At 41.2% G+C, this 18091-nt stretch overlaps 1 protein-coding gene across 1 annotated transcript in view; it reads left to right on the top strand.

Annotated features, from left to right (window-relative positions):
* Positions 1 to 18091, top strand: part of SPRED2 (sprouty related EVH1 domain containing 2) — an 85463-nt gene that overhangs the window by 52173 nt on the left and 15199 nt on the right. The window contains exons 2-4 of the mRNA XM_088134240.1: positions 2292 to 2469; positions 5437 to 5605; positions 6557 to 6621. Of these exons, the coding sequence (XP_087990366.1) occupies positions 2292 to 2469; positions 5437 to 5605; positions 6557 to 6621 (412 nt within the window). The remainder of the gene's footprint in view (positions 1 to 2291; positions 2470 to 5436; positions 5606 to 6556; positions 6622 to 18091) is intronic.

Below are 18091 nucleotides of genomic sequence, written 5' to 3'. Positions count from 1 at the left end.
TATTTATACTTACTCAGGTCACCCTATACTTTACCTCAAGTCATACTATACTCAAGTCATACCTATCAAAGCTGCACACTTGCTCCGCCTCCAGTTTCCAGGCAACATGGCCAATGTTCATACCAGCTGAGGTTCTGGAAAATGGAAAAACATCACACCTAAAAGATATTAGATTGTAAGCAGTTGCAAACCTTTAGCCATAATAATGGACCATGGTACATGTGATCATGGATCTTTCTTCCTTTATCTTCATTTCAAATCTGTAGATCAGGTCAGTATACTGCCATTACTATGAATGGGTCTCTTTAGCAGAGATGGAGAAGATGTGATCCTCCATATCTTGCTGCCCTGTGATTCCCACTTCCTTCAAATTGCAGCTCAGCAGATTGTTTCCCCTCTTTGCTCTTTAAGATATCCACATCTTTTGAGGATGGATGGATGTATATTAGATAGAGATGTTAACAAGCTATGGTACTGAAGTTGGTGTTGGCTATTAAGAATTTTGATTATGATACTAAAATCTAATACAAGCTAAACTTAAAGAAAACAAAAAATAGGAGTAAAAAGTACAAGGAAAAAGAAAGAAGAGAAGAAAGAGAAATCCCATTGAATTAGGTGGGATTTATTTTAAAGTAAGAGTGCATGGGTCTCTGTGCAAGTCTGAGTGGATTCTGACCTACCATAAACTGAACAATGTACGCATGTCTAAAGCTTTAGACTAGCACATTCTCAAAGCCCCACATCTGCAACATACAGTGAACACTACTGGTTATCGTACATGGCTATCCTAAGGATAATGCACGAGAAATACTTTAAGCATTTGAAGAGTGCTATATAAGTACAATTAATAATGTTAATGCTCATCAAGACACAGTTCATTCATGTCAGCAAGGAAGCATAATTGTTTTGAGATCATATTTAATGTACATTGTCATCTTCAATCTTTGTAAGCAGAATAGGTTCACAGTCAATAACTGAATGTCTAGAGTATTTTATCTTTAGATATTTAGAAAAGAATGTTTTATATATTAACATTTATATAGTGCTTCTTGGCAAAGCCTATGTTTACCAAGTAGCATATAAAAAGAAACTTAAAGCAAATATGCCAGAAAATATGCTGTATTAAGAGAGATGTAATTTTATTTTGAACCAATGTGAATAATACAGAAATGTTTCTTTAATTTAACTAATTGGAAACTGAATTTTATTTTGGAATACTAAAAACACTACCAATAACCATCATTAAGGGAAAATACCATCCAAACCTTGAAAATACCTCCATTTTCCTCAGCCTAATAGCTTCAAGTTGTGTTAGACTTCAGCTCACTATGGCCATGCTGAAGGGAGTTATCAAAACAGGACTGGGACGGAGCACCAAGTTTAAAATGCTAAATGCCTTCTAGAAACACATATCAATTGTAGCATAAGCCCATGTTTTTATTACAAAATGGATATATTGTGAGAAAGGAGAATGAAGAAGAATAGCCAGCACTTCATTCCTGCTGGAATGTTTGTAGGGCAACAAATAGGAATGACGATTTGTCTGGGTAAGCTTGTGATAAGTTGTCCAGGATTCAGAACATGACAAAAGAGGGGGAATTGGAAACAGAATTACGACCTAGGATCCTTCTCTTTTTTCAGTCCTAGGATTTATATAATCGTGGTATTCTATCCTACCTGAACACCTTGCCCTTCAACTTGCCCTTCACTCCTACCAGTCTTCCCCCTCATCTCCAATAACCACATATTTACAGCTCTGACCTTCCTGTTTCAAGTACCAGGAGCTCCACGCAGCAAGAGCCATGTAGCCACTTCGTCTAATGCATTTGTTCTGATGTCAGCTTTTGTGGACAAGAACCCATTAACGCCAGATAGATTGAATCTTTTTATTTCAAAATGAAACATGAAAATTGATCTTGTTCCATAGATTGTTAACTATTCCTCCTCCCACACCCATATTAAAAAGCCATCTGCATCACTTAGCATGCTAAATTATTTGAGTTCTTTTGGTGCAGAATGTAGGTTTCTCACATGCAGAGTAAGAACTGCCCTCCCAATAAACGAAGATTTTCCTTGAGGCGGTTTTAGGTCAATTACATCAGCTGGTTTGAACATTAATGATGCCTGGAATCTTTCTATTGCATCTCTTTTTAGCTGTGACGGCAGATAACATTTTTAGTTGATGTCTGCATCCCCAGAAGATTACTGATTTTTCTGTAGCTTTAGATAATTAGATGCTGAAATCTGTGAAATGTACTCTGTGATTTAATCGTCTCCTGTTTTTGTTGCAGTGACAGCTATATTGTGAGAGTCAAAGCTGTGGTTATGACCCGAGATGACTCCAGTGGAGGATGGCTGCCCCAAGAAGGAGGTGGTCTTAGTAGGGTTGGTGTCTGCAAGATCCAGTGCACTGAGGCCAATGGAAGAAATGGGTTTCTCATCCACGGAGAAAGGCAAAAAGACAAACTGGTAAATTGAACTGATTTGGTATTGACTTTGGTCCCTCTTCCTCCAGAACCCGTCCCCCCTCCGTCTTTCTTAACATTTCCCAAAATCATACATGACACATCTACAAAACCTCTTAGTGTAAAAGGATGTTATCTATTGTTTTCAAAAAGAAGAGGGTGCATATTAATGTTTAAACTCTTTTTTCTGCTGTTGTTGTTGTTGTTGTTGTTACACAGCTTAACTCTGAGAATGGAAAACAACACATTTTTTTTCCAAAATTTGCTAAACAGATTCGAAATATTTAAAAAAAAAAAAAAAAACTGACAAAGCCAGCCACATTATATGAGGTAATTCAGGCTTTTGCAATGGGAGTGAATTATTCATGCCATTTCATTGAAATAAAAGATGAGAGAGCAAAAATGCCAGGCTGATTGAAGCTTAGCTCTTTGCTGTGGCTGTTTATTGAACCCACAGCTTCCTGCTTCTTTGGAACAAATAAAATGGGGGGAGCAAATAAAATGATGGGAGTTCTCCCCTCACCCACTTTTAATCAGAAGGTGGCCCCTGTCCACAAATTGATTCTAGTCTAATCCAGAGATGAAATAATAAACTAAATTGATGACAGATACGTTTTTTGTTGCATCCTTAGGTCTTGTATGTAACAAAGGCCTGCAATAAAATGTTGCGGCGTGAAGTCTTCAGCTTCCCAGCCAGCTCTGCCTTTCTCAGCATTCCCCAAGTAGTGAAATATGATCCTAGCCAGGAAATACAATAAAGGGGAGACAATATTTATAAGGCAACGAGAATTTAGAAAGAACAAAACAAGTTAGTTAGTTGTGGGTTGAGTTACTGTTGGTAAAAGCAGAGTATGAACTAGCAGTAGGTTATACATTTTAGATACTTTAAATAAAGTAAGTTAATTATGTTTAGCAGACAGTCTCACTTGTAAAGAAAATCATTCCATCTTTTGCATTTTCCCCAACATAAATGTTCTGTGGCTACTGAACAAGCTCAGTCCTAATTGGGTTGCTTTGGGCTTTTCCCTCCCCATTAAGCCTTTCTGCCCCCCCCCTTCTTTAAAGAAGTTTATTTCCTCAAACCTTTGGGTTTCTCCAAGCTATCTGTTTGGCCCCTCAAGAGTAAAGTGGTACCATAGGATGTCTGCTAGTGACTAGGTGATCTGAGCATGCTTCTGCCTTCACTCTGCACCCCAAATTCTTCAGGGCTGTCACTGAAAGCACAGCCAGGGCTTCCTGCAACTTGTGTGAGTGTGCACATGCGCACCCCATCAACAGAAAGAAGGGTGCGTATTAACCAAGTTGCTTGCCCTTTCTTCGGGGAGTTCTGAATTGCAGTTGTAAGTTGCCCATCATGACTTAATGATGATTTGGTGGCATATAAGTTAAATAAATAAATAACTTAACCTATGGGTGGTTACGGTTATTTTATGTTAAGCACCAGTTATAATGCAGGTCTCACTTATTTTATTTTTATTTGTTTATTTACACAATTTATTAGTCAACCCCCCTCAGCCATCTTTTCCAGGCAACTCTGGGCAGCATACAGCAGGGTTAAAAAACAATCAATAAATACCTTAAAAAATATAAAAAGATAAAAAACCAAACTAAAATAAAAAAATAATAAGTAAAGAGATGTTAAAAATAACGGAGCCACCTCACTAGATCACCCTTCCCTTGAGGTCCCCAGTTCTGCTGGCATAACCAAGTCTTAAGGGACCTCCAGAAGGTCAACAATGACAAGGCCAACCTCACCTCAGGGGGGAGAAGATTCCACAGCGCAGGCACCACAGCAGAAAAGGCCTGCCACCTATAGCCCACCAGATGTAGCTCCCTGGGTGTCAGAACCCGTAACATGCCCCCTCTGCCAGACCTGATAGGACGGGCAGATAAAATCGGGGAGAAGCAGTCCCTCAAGTAGCCCAGACCCATGCCATGAAGGGCTTTAAAGGTCAACACCAGCACCTTGAATTAGACCTGGAAACAAACTGGAACCCAATGCAGCTCACAAAGCAGAGGTGTGATGTGTGTTCTACCACTATCCAAGTCTTAACCCATAAACCAATACATACGTGTTAACTATTTTTAGTTGAATGGGGAAACCGGCAAAGCTGCCTGCTGTCTGATAGTTCCCACAACCCTCAAATTCTTAACATTCAGGAAGCTGTTAAAAATGTGGTTGTTCTAGTGAGCTTTTGGGATAGTGGACAGCAAGTGGTTAAACCACTGATAAGTGGTGGTACTTTTAGAATGAATGTGGAATGCAATGATGAATTGGTTGTTATGGTTTGGTCATTTTTGAATGAGCTGGGCTTAAGAGATTCAGTTTTAAGATACCAGTTTGGAGACGTGCTTAGAGTCATAGGACCAAAACAGCTTGAAAGCACTATAAATAAATAAATTAAACTCTGGTATCTTCCAACTGGCCTGCCCACTGGGCTTGTATCTGTGTATTATGGTAGCTGTCGTCCAACATGTCCAGAGGATACCAAATTAGACAAGGCTGTAGCAGAGGGAGAAAAAAAACAGTGATTACATGGTTGGCCATGGGATGTGAGTGGTCAACGTGGTACTAACTATATCTATATACACTGGATTTCATTTTGCATGAAAAGGAGTACAGCTGTGTATGCTGAAATGATATATTTATACACACACACACCCGTGTGGAGAATAGGTTCCTAAAGAAGTTAAGCTTGGCTTTGCAGAGAGATGAAATACAGTGTGTAATATAAGAGTTTGTGTTCCTGTATCAACCAAGCAGGAAATGTTTAAAGCATGTTGTCTTCTCTCATTTAATTTTCCTGGTTTCTTGTGTTGAAAGGAGAGTCATGCCAAAACAACTGCAAAGTAAGCAGACTTAAATGACTTTTTTTTTAACCGTGCAAGAGGAAGTAATAAATTACACTAACAAACTCGTGCCCTTTGCTTGTAAATATCATCACTGCACATCTCTGCACTTTCACCTCAGGTGGTGCTGGAATGCTATGTGAAAAAAGACTTGATCTACACTAAAGCAAATCCTACATTTCACCACTGGAAAGTTGACAACCGAAAATTTGGACTCACTTTTCTAAGCCCTGCTGATGCACGAGCATTTGACAGAGGGGTGAGAAAAGCCATTGAAGATCTCACAGAAGGTACAAATCAGTATCCTACAACTTTAATGTGTGTAGCAAAATGGCTATCTTCTTCATCCCCCCCTTTTTTTTTTTGGGTGACCACTTTGAAGACAGAATGTCACATGTCTTTTGCTGAAGTCCTGCTACAGTACTTAAATTAGAGTCTTAACCTTCTGTATTGGCTTGCAGAGAATGTGATCCCAATTATTCAGCCAGTCTGTACTATCTAGGACAGTGTTCCTCAGCCTTGGTGACTTTAAGAAGTGTGGACTTCAACTCCCAGAATTCCCCAGCCAGCCAGGCTGGCTGGGGAATTCTGGGAGTTGAAGTCCACACTTCTTAAAGTCACCAAGGCTGAGAAACACTGATCCAGAAACTGTTATATTAGAAGGAACTGTGAGGTTAATGCAGAGTGAGCAAGTGTAATATATTTCTCATATTGTCAGTCTTTCTTTCTTTGTGTTTTCTTTAACTGCTGTTACCTTGCATAGACTTTTTAAGATTGGCGTTATCAGAGGAAGCAGTTAATTTTTTTTGCCAACTGACTCTTACTTTGTGCTTTTAAATCCTTTACATAGTTGCAGAGGGGCAAGGGGAAGTCCAAGTCCTAATTCACCTAAGGTGGCTGTTCGCATTTCTTTTTGCCATTCTAAAACACCAAACAATCAGGAATTCATCAAAAATACCCAGATAAAATGAGGTGGTTTTGTAAAAGCAAGAAAAAGGTTGTATTGGTCCCCAAGAAAATTGACCTGGGTTCTAAGCCTGCCCTCAGGCGCTTTGCTTCATTCCAGCACAACCCTCCGGCTCTTGTTTGACTTCGGACACGTGGGCTTAACATGTGGCTTATGAGACAGACGGCTGTGCCCAAAACAAATATTTGCCCTCCACTACCTTTTTGTAAATAAGCTGGCTGGAATATAATCTTGTATCTAAAGGAACAATACACATTTTAAAATGTCTTTGCAGGATCTACAACATCATCTTCCACAATCCACAATGAAACTGAAGTTGGAGATGACGATGTCTTCACTGTACGTATCTTCCATTTCGAATTCATTTTTGTGCTCTCTGAATGGCTTTTTCTTTTTCATGAAAAGTAGAGCCTGTAAGGTACTGATCACCATTCACACAAAGAGAAGGCGATTGCAAAAGTGAAAATAAAGTCTCCCTTGAGGAAAACTGAGTTTCTGGTGACAACACAGAGAGCTCCATGTTGCTTTCTTGGCAAGAATATTGAAATGGTTAGCCGCTGCCTTCTTCTAGAACACTGTTTTGATTTCCTAGTCTAGTCAACAGGCATAGCTATCCTGGTGGTCTCCCATCCAAATAATTACCAGGCCCAACCCTGCTTAGCTTTTTTGAGATCAGCCAACTTTGGCTAAGTGCTGCCAGCCACATGCAAATCTGCATATGAAAATATTAATTATTGATTTGTATATTTTGCGCTTTTTTGCTTTTCTGCAACAAAAATATAAGGCAAATTACAAAATAAATATGATGGCATAATTCTGCTGGTAAAAAAATAAGGAAAGATAACAAGATAACAAAATGAAAGGTGTCAACACAGTCTCTGACTTTAAAAATGCCATCCAGTTGATAAATTTATCCTGAGCAGCCATTCTAAAATTGAATTCTCACAGTTGATTTCCCCAGGAAAAGGGAACAGTTAACAAATCGAATGGAGTTGATAAATGCTGCTGTCCCACAGGCATCCCTAAGTGGGAATGGATCTATTGTTTCACTCCCTTCCCACCTCTTTTTTTGCTTCAAGTGGGAATACAGCTTCACCTCATGTAGGCTAGTAAATCTTCCAAGATCATCTGTCCCTCCAACCCTAGGAAGTAAGTAAATAGAAAAATATAACCTGTAGTGTCTTGCTTGCATTAATGCTTGGGTTCTTTTACCCATTTCAGAATGTTTTGTGGCACTAATTTAGAAATTCCCCTTCTTCCTTATGTTCAGGTAGGAAAAAGGAAGAAGAGAAGGGCTTATTAATGGCATTCCAGTTGTAATCTCCAAATGATCTGTTCCAGAAGCTCTGCTGGAGCAGATCTAAATAATCTATTTCAAACCGTGACACGGCTGAACCATATGCTCAGAGCCTGTGCCCCTCATCTGGTTTTTGTTTTGGTTTTTCTAAAGTATGCTTTTGCAAAAGACTGGTGTCTTTAGAAGGTCTACTGCTACAACTTCAAGATGAATCAGGACCTTGCTGTCCTTCAGGAAAGCATTTATCATCTCCTTGACCCAGTCGCTCAGCTCTGCCCTGGCAGATTTAATGAGTCATGACAGGCATGGTAGACCTTGTCATTCCACAGATTTGGTCCACCTTCTCAGGCTTCACAAACTGAAAAGTAAACTAGCTAGATAGAATCTCAGTGATTATCTAGATAGATTTTGTTTCAGTGCTTTGCATGATTTATTCATGGGAAATTATTTGAGAGGACAGCTTTTAAGAGATTCAGACACACCCACATTGTATTATGTTTATAAGCTATCTATCACTGAAGGAACAAAAGGCTCCCATTCATATACTGGCCTCAGCCTGCTCTCAAAACTTTTCAGGCTATCAGCATCACGGTGTGCTGTACCTTTGGCCCAGTTCTGCCTCTGGAATTTGGGCTGTAATTAAGCCTTAGCTCTCGCAACTGAAATTGCATGATGCTTCTGTATTTCCCTCTCCCTCTCTCCCCCTTCCCTGTCTTTGAATTTTCGTAGGTCAAAGTGTTCAGTTCCCTAAGGGAACTGAACCAGGCATGCAATATCCCTGACTTTTCCATTCAGAAAATTGGCTGTTTGATTCTTCACTAAATGAATGTAGGAAGCATTTGTAAAATACACCCCATCAAAGCTCTCAACTGAGGGACAAACATCCTCAGCCTGAAAGTGGTGTGGGTCTGACATAAGGTTTCCTGCAGCAATTGTGACCGGATCCTCTGTGACAGTTGGCATGTTGTTTTTATCTGTTCTCTAGTCTTATTGTAAGACAAACAACAGCAGGCAGGGTTAAAAGGTGACTTCCTTTCCTCCAGAGCAAAACTATCATTAGCCGCTGCTTCCCAGCTACCTGCCAGAAATGATTTATAGATTCCATGGTGGAGAAGGGAGGGAAGGAAGGCAGGGAGCGGGGGAGAGAATGACTTACTCTTCTGTACAATTAGATAGGAGCACAGGGTGAGAGTGTCCCAACAGATCAGTGTTTCCCAACCTTAGTAATGTTAAGATGAGTGGACTTCAACTCCCAGGATTCCTCAGCCAGCATGGCTGGCTGGGGAATTCTGGGAGTTGAAGTCCACTCATCTTAAAGTTGCTAAGGTTGAGAAACACTGCAATAGATAGATAGAGCTTTCTACAAATACTTATCCATGCTTACGTCGCTTTGAAATACCCAAAATACCAGTATATGTTGGTCCTAATATACCCCTGGAAACAAGCAGGTATGTGTTCTCTTCCTGGTCCCCTCAGACTTCGAAACTCCCCTACCTCCCCTTCCCTAAAAGAGATGTCTATTGCTCCTTTGGAAGATAAACTTTAATTACTTTTGAGTTCCAAGAGCTTAAGTTTTGTCTTCTCCCCCAGCCTGCTGCCCAAAACACACATTGCAATGAAAGGAACAAAAAATGATTCAGTTGTGGCTGAAATATGTTCTTTGTGTTTCACAGATGAAGCTCCTCTTTAGGGGACTCCTCTTCCATGTAACGTTTCCTTAACTCTTAAGCCTCTGATTTTTTTTCCACATGCTTGAAAATAAATTTCTTCAAGCTCCTTATACTGAACACTTGCTCTTCTCTAGAGGCAACCCGAGTAAAGCCACTTCAGTTCAGTTTGTCTTTTGTGAAAATGTACTAGATTGCCAGCAACAAAGTTTGTGCTTTGAGTCCATTTAAGCAACTCATCCTTTAGAAAACATTCCCCTGCAGAGAAGCACTACTGAGCCCTGTTTTCTTGCTTTCTTGTAACACACAGCCTCTCACTCTGTGCAACTGTTAGAGAAGCATCTGATGTGAGGTGATAAATATTTGGACTCTTCAGTGCTTCAGATTTAAAGGTATTTAGCTCCAGGCTGCAACTGCTTGGAGTGGCTGCATCTTTTCTCCAGATCACATGGCTGCTCTCCATTGCTGCAGCAGAGTCCTGGGGGGAAAAATGTTTTCTTTTAAGGAATTGCAAACAGGTGTCACATGGGAACCCCTGCACTCTCCGAAGCATCCTTTTACCTTCCAATGCAAAGCACTAGACACCTCAAGGAACTGGCATAATTGCTAACGTGCTTAATGATTGTGTGTCATCCTCAGGGTCAGCTTTTAGCAACCACATAGATAGATCTCCAGGATGATCTGTCCCCAACCCAGCCCCCATTCAGGTTTTCCAATAGGGCACCCAGTGCCACTGTCATTGAGTCTATCCACCTTGCTGCTGGTTGCCCTCTTTTTCCTTCAATCTTTGCCAACGTTATAGACTTCTCAAGAAAGCTGGGTCTTTGCATAATGTGTCCAAAATACAATAATTTGAGCCTAGTTATTTGTGCTTTGAGTGAGAACTCTAGATTGCTTTGTTTGATGATCCATTTGTGTATTTTCTTGACTGTGGATTATATTCTCAGAAGTTTTCTCCATCCAGTACCAAGGTTTAAAAGCGTCAGTATTCTTTCCAACCTGCTTCTACAAAACCCAACTTTTGTAGAGTGAGCACACTTGTTAAGAACTGTCAGTGTAAAATGAAGTGGTCTATTCCTACAACATTCTGTTTTTCCCTTGCAGTGGGCCAGTCTAAGCATTTTGAGAGCACTTGTCCATTTCCAGAAATGCATGTTCTAAAAGAGAGAGTATTTTAGATGATCTGGATGCTGTCTGGCTTCACCACATCTGGATTCACTTCTGGAATGGGATGGGCCACCCTGGATGATTTGGATCAGCTCATCCCTGGGGGAAAATGCAAGATTCTGGTGAAGAACAGGGTATTCCTGGAATGAACCACTTAATGTTGCACAAAACTAATAGTTATTGCAGTGTGGCAGTGGTTAGCACATTTTGTCAAAATCATTCCTTCCAATATAACCAGCTGGAAAAGTTAAAAGGTATATCAAATCATACTGTCCATAATGTAGAGATGCTGATTTTGGCAGGTTGAGAGTGGCACTTTAGAAGGCTGGAACTATGTTAAGTGGATAAAATGATAGATCGTAAAATTAGCACAAAGGGTGTACTGTTTCTTCTTAAAAAATCCATTTCAATGGAGACTCCATGATAAATCAAAAAGCCTTTAAAATAAACTTCTGGAACTGTATTGTCCAATTTTGGACCATCGCTAAAATTTGGACGTTTTGTTATCCAAATATAATAATCGTTACTTGAAGGTATGGTTCTTTTGCTCTAAAAAGCCCTTGTTCCATAATCTTGGCTTCTCTAAACATGCTGCCATTTCATCTAGCAAGCTATTTGTTTTATGCTGCAACCAAACTGGAAATAACCGCTAAAAAATAATGGCCTGCATATAGATTCCAGAATATGCATTTAAAATTAGTCTAAGGAATTACCAACAATGCTAGATCCCAGTTCCTAAAGCAGAACTTGGCAATTACTTTTTCCACCCTTCATTGATGACTGTATCTCATGCTAAGACAGCGCTGAAGCAAATTCCAGGTAAGAGTAGAGCCAAAATGGGTGCCTCCTCCCTGCACATTCTGTCATTCTGGCACCTTTGCTTTTTTTTTTTCCCCCTCCCCTCCCTCTCAAGAACAAAGTTTTGAGTTGAATACTTGCAAAGGGTTTATAAGAATGACCAGAGGTTGCCCGTGCCTTCCCCTTTGGCTGAAAGAACACCCCTTCTTCCAGCTTCTGTGGTGTCCAAGCATTCTGCGTCCTTTACATGCAATATTTACTTGCTAGGGCAGGTCTTCCTGATTTGTTAGCACTTTGAGTTGTTGTTGTTCAGTCGTTAAGTCGTGTCTGACTCTTCGTGACCCCATGAACCATATTGCGCCAGGCCTTCCGGTCCTTCACTGCCTCCCTGAGTTTGCTCAGTTTCATGCTCATTGCTTCAGTGATGCTATCTAACCATCTCATCCTCTGCCGTCCTCTCCTTCTTTTGCCTTCAATCTTTCCCAGCATCAGGGTCTTTTCCAAAGAGTCCTCTCTTCGCATTAGGTGACCAAAGTATCTGAGCTTGAGCTTCATTATCAGTCCTTCCAATGAGCAATCAGGGTTGATTTCCTTTAAGATTGACTGGTTTGACCTCCTAGCAGTCCAGGGGACTCTTAAGAGTCTTCTCCAGCACCACAGTTCAAAGGCATCAATTCTTCGGCGCTCAGCCTTCTTTATGGTCCAGCTCTCACAGCCATACATTACTACTGGGAAAACCATAGCTTTGACTATGCGGATCTTTGTCGGCAAGGTGACGTCTCTGCTTTTTAATATGCTATCTACGTTTGCCATAGCTTTCCTCCCAAGGAGCAAGCGTCTTTTAATTTCATGGCTGCAGTCTCCGTCTGCGGTGATCTTGGAGCCCAAATAAATGAAGTCTGTTACTGCTTCCATTTCTACCCCTTCTATTTGCCAGGAATTGATGGGTCCAGATGCCATGATCTTAGTTTTTTTAATGTTGAGTTTCAAGCCAGCTTTTGCACTCTCCTCCTTCACCCTCATCAAGAGGCCCTTTAGTTCTTCTTCACTTTCTGCCATTAGGGTGGTATCGTCTGCATATCTGAGGTTATTGATGATTCTCCCTGCAATCTTACTTCCGGCTTGTGATTCTTCCAGCCTGGCATTTCTCATGATGTACTCTGCATATAGGTTAAATAAGCAGGGTGACAGTATACAGCCTTGTCGTACTCCTTTCCCTATTTTGAACCAATCGGTTGTTCCGTGACTGGTTCTAACTGTTGCTTCTTGGCCCGCATACAGATTTCTCAGGAGACAGGTAAGATGGTCTGGTACCCCCATCTCTTTAAGAATTTGCCACAGTTTGTTGTGATCCACACAATCGAAGGCTTTTGCATAGTCAATGAAGCAGAAGTAGATGTTTTTCTGGAACTCTCGTGCTTTCTCCATGATCCAGCGAATGTTGGCAATTTGATCTCTGGTTCCTCTGCCTCTTCGAAACCCAGCTTGTACATCCAGTAGTTCTCGGTTCACGTACTGCTGAAGCCTAGCTTGTAGGATTTTGAGCATAACCTTGCTAGCATGTGAAATGAGTGCAATTGTGCGATAGTTTGAGCATTCTTTGGCATTGCCCTTCTTTGGAATTGGAACGTAAACTGACCTTTTCCAATCCCGTGGCCACTGTTGCGTTTTCCAAACTTGCTGGCATATTGAGTGCAGCACTTTAACAGCATCATCTTTTAGTATTTTAAATAACTCAGCTGGAATACTGTCATCTCCACTAGCTTTGTTGTTAGCAATGCTTCCTAAGGCCCACTTGACTTCACTCTCTAGGATGTCTGGCTCAAGGTCAGTGACCACACCAGCATGGACATCAGGGACATTAAGATCTTTCTTGTAGAGTTCTTCTGTGTATTCCTGCCACCTCTTCTTAATCTCTTCTGCTTCTGTTAGGTCCCTGCCTTTTTTGTCCTTTATCATGCCCATCTTTGCACTAAACGTTCCTTTGATATCTCCAATTTTCTTGAAGAGATCTCTAGTCTTCCCCATTCTATTGTTTTCCTCAGTTTCTTTGCACTGTTCATTTAAGAAGGCCTTCTTATCTCTCCTTGCTATTCTCTGGAAATCTGCATTCAGTTGCTTATATCTTTCTCTTTCACCCTTGCTTTTCACATTCCTTCTTTCCACAGCTATTTGTAATGCCTCATCAGACAGCCATTTTGCTTTCTTGCATTTCTTTTTCCTTGGGATGGTTTTAGTTGCTGCCTCCTGTACAATGTTACAGACCTCCGTCCATAGTTCTTCAGGCACTCTGTCTACCAAATCTAGTCCTCTAAATCTATTCATCACCTTCACTGTGTACTCACAAGGAATATGATCTAAGTCATACCTGAGTGGTCTAGCGGTTTTCCCTACATTCTTCAATTTAAGCCTAAATTTTGCAATAAGAAGCTCATGATCTGAGCCACAGTCAGCTCCTGGTCTTGTTTTTGCTGTCTGTATAGAGCTTCTCCATCTTTGGCTGCAAAGTATATAATCAATCTGGTTTCAGTATTGACCATCTGGTGATGTCCATGTGTAGAGTCGTCTCTTGTGTTGTTGGAAAAGAGTGTTTGCTATGACTAGCTTGTTCTCTTGACAGAACTCTATTAGCCTTTGCCCTGCTTCATTTTGTGCTCCAAGGCCAAACTTGCCTGTTATTCCAATTACTCCTTGACTTCCTTCCTTAGCATTCCAATCCCCTATGATGAAAAGGACATCTTTTTTTGGTGCTAGTTCTAGAAGGTGTTGTAGGTCTTCATAGAATGGGTCAACTTCAGCTTCTTCGGCATCAGTGGTTGGGGCATAGACTTGGATTACTGTGATGTTGAATGGTTTGCCTTGGATACGCACTGAGATCATTCTGTCGTTTTTGAGGTTGTACCCCATTACTGCCTTTCCCAGTCTCTTATTGACTATGAGTGCAACTCCATTTCTTCTAAGGGTTTCTTGGCCACAGTAGTAGATATAATGGTCACCTGAATTAAATTCACCCATTCCCGTCCATTTCAGTTCGCTGATTCCCAAGATGTCGACGTTCAATCTTGTCATCTCATGTTTGACCACATCCAGCTTGCCTTGGTTCATAGATCTTACATTCCAGGTACCTATACAATATTGTTCTTTACAGCATCGGACCTTCTTTTCACTTCCAGATACATCCACAGCTGAACGTCCTTTCGGCTTTGGCCCAGCCGCTTCACTTTTTCTGGAGCTACTTGGAATTGCCCTCCGCTCTTCCCCAGTAACATATTGGACACCTTCCGACCTGAGGGGCTCATCTTCCGGCGTCATATCTTTTAGCCTTTTAACATTGTCCATGGGGTTTTCTTGGCAAGGATACTGGAGTGGGTTGCCATTTCCTTCTCCAGTGGACCACATTTTGTCAGAACTCTCTGTCATGACCTGTCCGTCTTGGGTGGCCCCGCACGGTATAGCTCATGGCTTCACTGAGTTACGTAAGCCCCTTCGCCACGACAAGGCAGTGATCCATGAGTTAGTGCTGGTTAATTGTGAATAGTTATGTGCCAGTTTGATTCCCTGATAGCTGTATGCTACTAATGAGCCACAGAACGGATTAGCTTTATCTGAACAAAGGACCAGTCCGCTTTTTTATATAGTAGCACAACATATACATTGACTGTTTAGCATTTAATGTAGAAGTGAAGCCAGACCAAGGAAAACACAAAGTGGTTTCTATTACTGCCTGCCTTGGAATCTATGGCTAAAGCTATGTTCCCCCCATTGGTTTTGACAGGCTTTTTCCAGTGTAGTTTGTTTGCATTAGCAGTCAGGCCACTTCTGCTCAGAGCATGAATGGTCACTTGGAAGAAGCATCATGTTGGGAGTCCATGTGGGTGGAAGGGAGTAGTGTAAATACATGCCAGATTAGATGGAATTTCATATCTCCCTGAATTTAAGCAACTTAGTAAGAATGCTGATTAGGCTAAGGTATACTTTGCCCTGCATGCTGCTTCTTGCAAGGGTCTGAGAAGCCCCACCGTGAAGCCCATAACTTTTTTCTACCTGTTGTCCTGAGGCGCCTGTTGCTTCTGAATGAAGAATCTCTATATGGCCATATTCCATCGATGTATTTCATCCCCCTTTAAAGCTTTTTTCAGACAGTGGCCTTCAGTAAATTCCATGAATTATTTACTGTATGTTGAAATGTTTTCTTTGGCACATCCTGAATCTAAGGCTAATCATATACATTAGCTAAACCTAGACACACACACAAGTTTATACACAAGTTATATGGTTTGAGGAGAAGGAAGACTGCATTCAGTGAGGGTGTGGCCTCCTGTTCTAAGAGCTTTTGTGATTGTGATTGCTGCTTTCTTCACACTCCTTGATTTAAAAGATGCAGGGGCTTGTTCATTTTTTAATTGAAAATTGGTGTGGTACGTCTGTCTGTCAGTCTGTCATCTGGATAGAAAAGCAGAAGAATGTACATAGGCTCACACGGTAAAAATACAAAATAAAAAAGGAATATAATCATCAAGGTATGCAGGCAGTGAGAGCCAGCTAGATGCAGTGGTGAAGGCACCAGGCTAGACACCGGGAGACTGTGAGTTCTAGTCCTGCCTGAGGCACGAAGCCAGCTGGGTGACCTTGGGCCAGTCACTCGCTCTCAGCCCTAGGAAGGAGGCTTGGGCAAACCACTTCCGAAAATCCTTGCCAAGAAAACTGCAGGAACTAGTCCAGACAATCACCAGGAGTCAACACTGACTCAAAGACACCAAAAAAAAAAAAAAATCAGGCAAAATGTTATCTCACGTTAATAATATATATGTAGGCCTTTCCTGTTACTTTGCGTTTGTTTGGTTGCTTGATCTTGCCCTCTTTTACAGACGCCTTTTTGTTTTGTACTTTCTACAGATTTGGCAGGTATCTTGGGGCCATCTAAATGGACTCCCTTCTCAGTGCAGGCTACGCTTGTTGGCACATTCCCGGCATCCTTGGTGGATAACCAATCCACCTTTGCTAAATTTCTCCAGCCAACAAAACTGGTCCTACTGTCTGATAGGTTTTACCATTCCTCCTGGTGTTTTCTGAAACCTGTTTTCTTTCTGTTTTGACCCATTTATCCTGCCCTCTGGAGCAATACACAACAAGCCTGGCTTATCTTCTGAATGACAGACTTTGCATGTTTGGACACAGCTATCACATATCCTCCTTAAATCTTCCCCTTTCCAGGCCCTTTTAGTGAAGTTAGGATTTTCTGATCCATCACCCTCCTACCTTTTAGACATACTCCAGTTGCTCAGCATCCTCCTTAAAATGGGATACCTGAAATGGGATACAGCTGCCCAAGTCAGCCACATGGCCCTGAGGCACAGACCCTGGGCCTATCCATGCCTTGGACTACTGTTTTCCATGTCAGCCCTGCTCCTTTTCTCTCGCTTGCCCCTGAACTGGTAATAGTCATACCACACAGCTGCCCTTGGTTTATTTACTTTTCTGCTCTGTGCTCCATCCTTTGGGGCTGGAAACCTGCACCGATGCAGCCTTGCCTGTTTTAAAAATTCCACAGAAGCACTGAATGAATGGGCACCCAGGTACTAAGAGAAGAGGGGGGAGAGAGCTGGCCACCTGTTGTAATAGCAGTTTTGTCATGGAGGAGACCAGAGTGAATCTCTGTCCTCCTCCTGTTGGCACTACATTGCCTGAGTCATGAGTATTACTTGGACTGCCATGTGTGAGGAGAGAAAGAGAGAATGAAGGGACAAGAAGTTCAGTTCATTTCTGAGGCAGGAAGCCAAGACAGTGAGTATTAATAAGAATTCCTCCTCAAGTACAGGGGATTGGAAAGAGGAAGGACAGAATCCTAGGAGCGTATTTAAGTCTGTCATCATTAAGTTACTTGCTTGAGAATAGCCTGCTTTATTTTGCATGAGATGGAAGAGAAGATACCTGTGCATACGTGGTGGAGGAACACCACCTAAATCTGGGGACTGAGGGAATTTGACTTGCAAGACTGTGGCATTATACTTACATTTCCCCTGCTGTTTGTTTCTTCATTTGTTTTAGGTATGTGTCATTTAATGGATCTTGGCCTTTTCACATTTTGCATTTTTAAAAATAAAATCTATTTTGGGGTGGGTTGTGTTTTGATTTGTTTTGATTTGTTTTGAAGGAATATTAGCCATGCAATTGGGCACCAAGAAAACAGTATGCTACACTAACATGGCTTTTGATTTGCTCATCCAGCACAGGCTGCTTCTTGAATTACATGTTTACAGGTTGTCCTTAAACAAATGATGAGAATGCCTGTTAGAAATGATGACAGCTTTCTGAAAGTCTGTGGCTATCCTGGCAGAAAGGTGATGATGGTTTTGGCCAAAGCACCTAAAAATTATATCACTAACTTAGTTTCTTTTCTAGCAATCAGATTGTACTCTTCTTCAATAATTCAAGCTGATTTATACTCTGCAGCAAATTGTAATTCTAGGAGCCAGTTGGTTGTTCTTTAGTTTGGTTTATGCATTTTTTTTAAGTTAATTGTCAAAACATAGCAAAAAAATAATTGTACTGGACCTCTTCAAATATATTTAACTGGAGCATTCCCAGTGTTAAAGACTTTTGGGAAGGTTGTAGGATAGTGTTTTATACAGAGATACGGCCTTGCTAAAATAATCCTGAATTTCTGTTTGACAGCAGGGGTGCAGTTCAATGTTTTTTAATGCTTAGTTGATGTTAGTGGAGAATTTCAAAGGCCTGCTTTCTGCTTTCCTAATCTTGTGCAGAGCACTTCAAGAGTTTTCACGATACAAACTTTCTAGCAACTTCTGAGCGTACTTCTACTTCAGGTGGGTTGGGGAAAATGTTAGGGTAGTCTGTAGCCTCAAGCCAAAAACCAAAG

The sequence above is a fragment of the Python bivittatus genome, unplaced genomic scaffold (genome assembly GCF_059951505.1).
Source record: "Python bivittatus isolate LINGU-HERP-01145 unplaced genomic scaffold, Pbiv_v1 ctg000020_np1212, whole genome shotgun sequence".
NCBI classification, from domain to species: Eukaryota; Metazoa; Chordata; class Lepidosauria; order Squamata; family Pythonidae; genus Python; species Python bivittatus.
The sequence above is the reverse complement of the archived record's forward strand: the minus strand, read 5'-3'. Positions and strand labels throughout refer to the sequence as shown.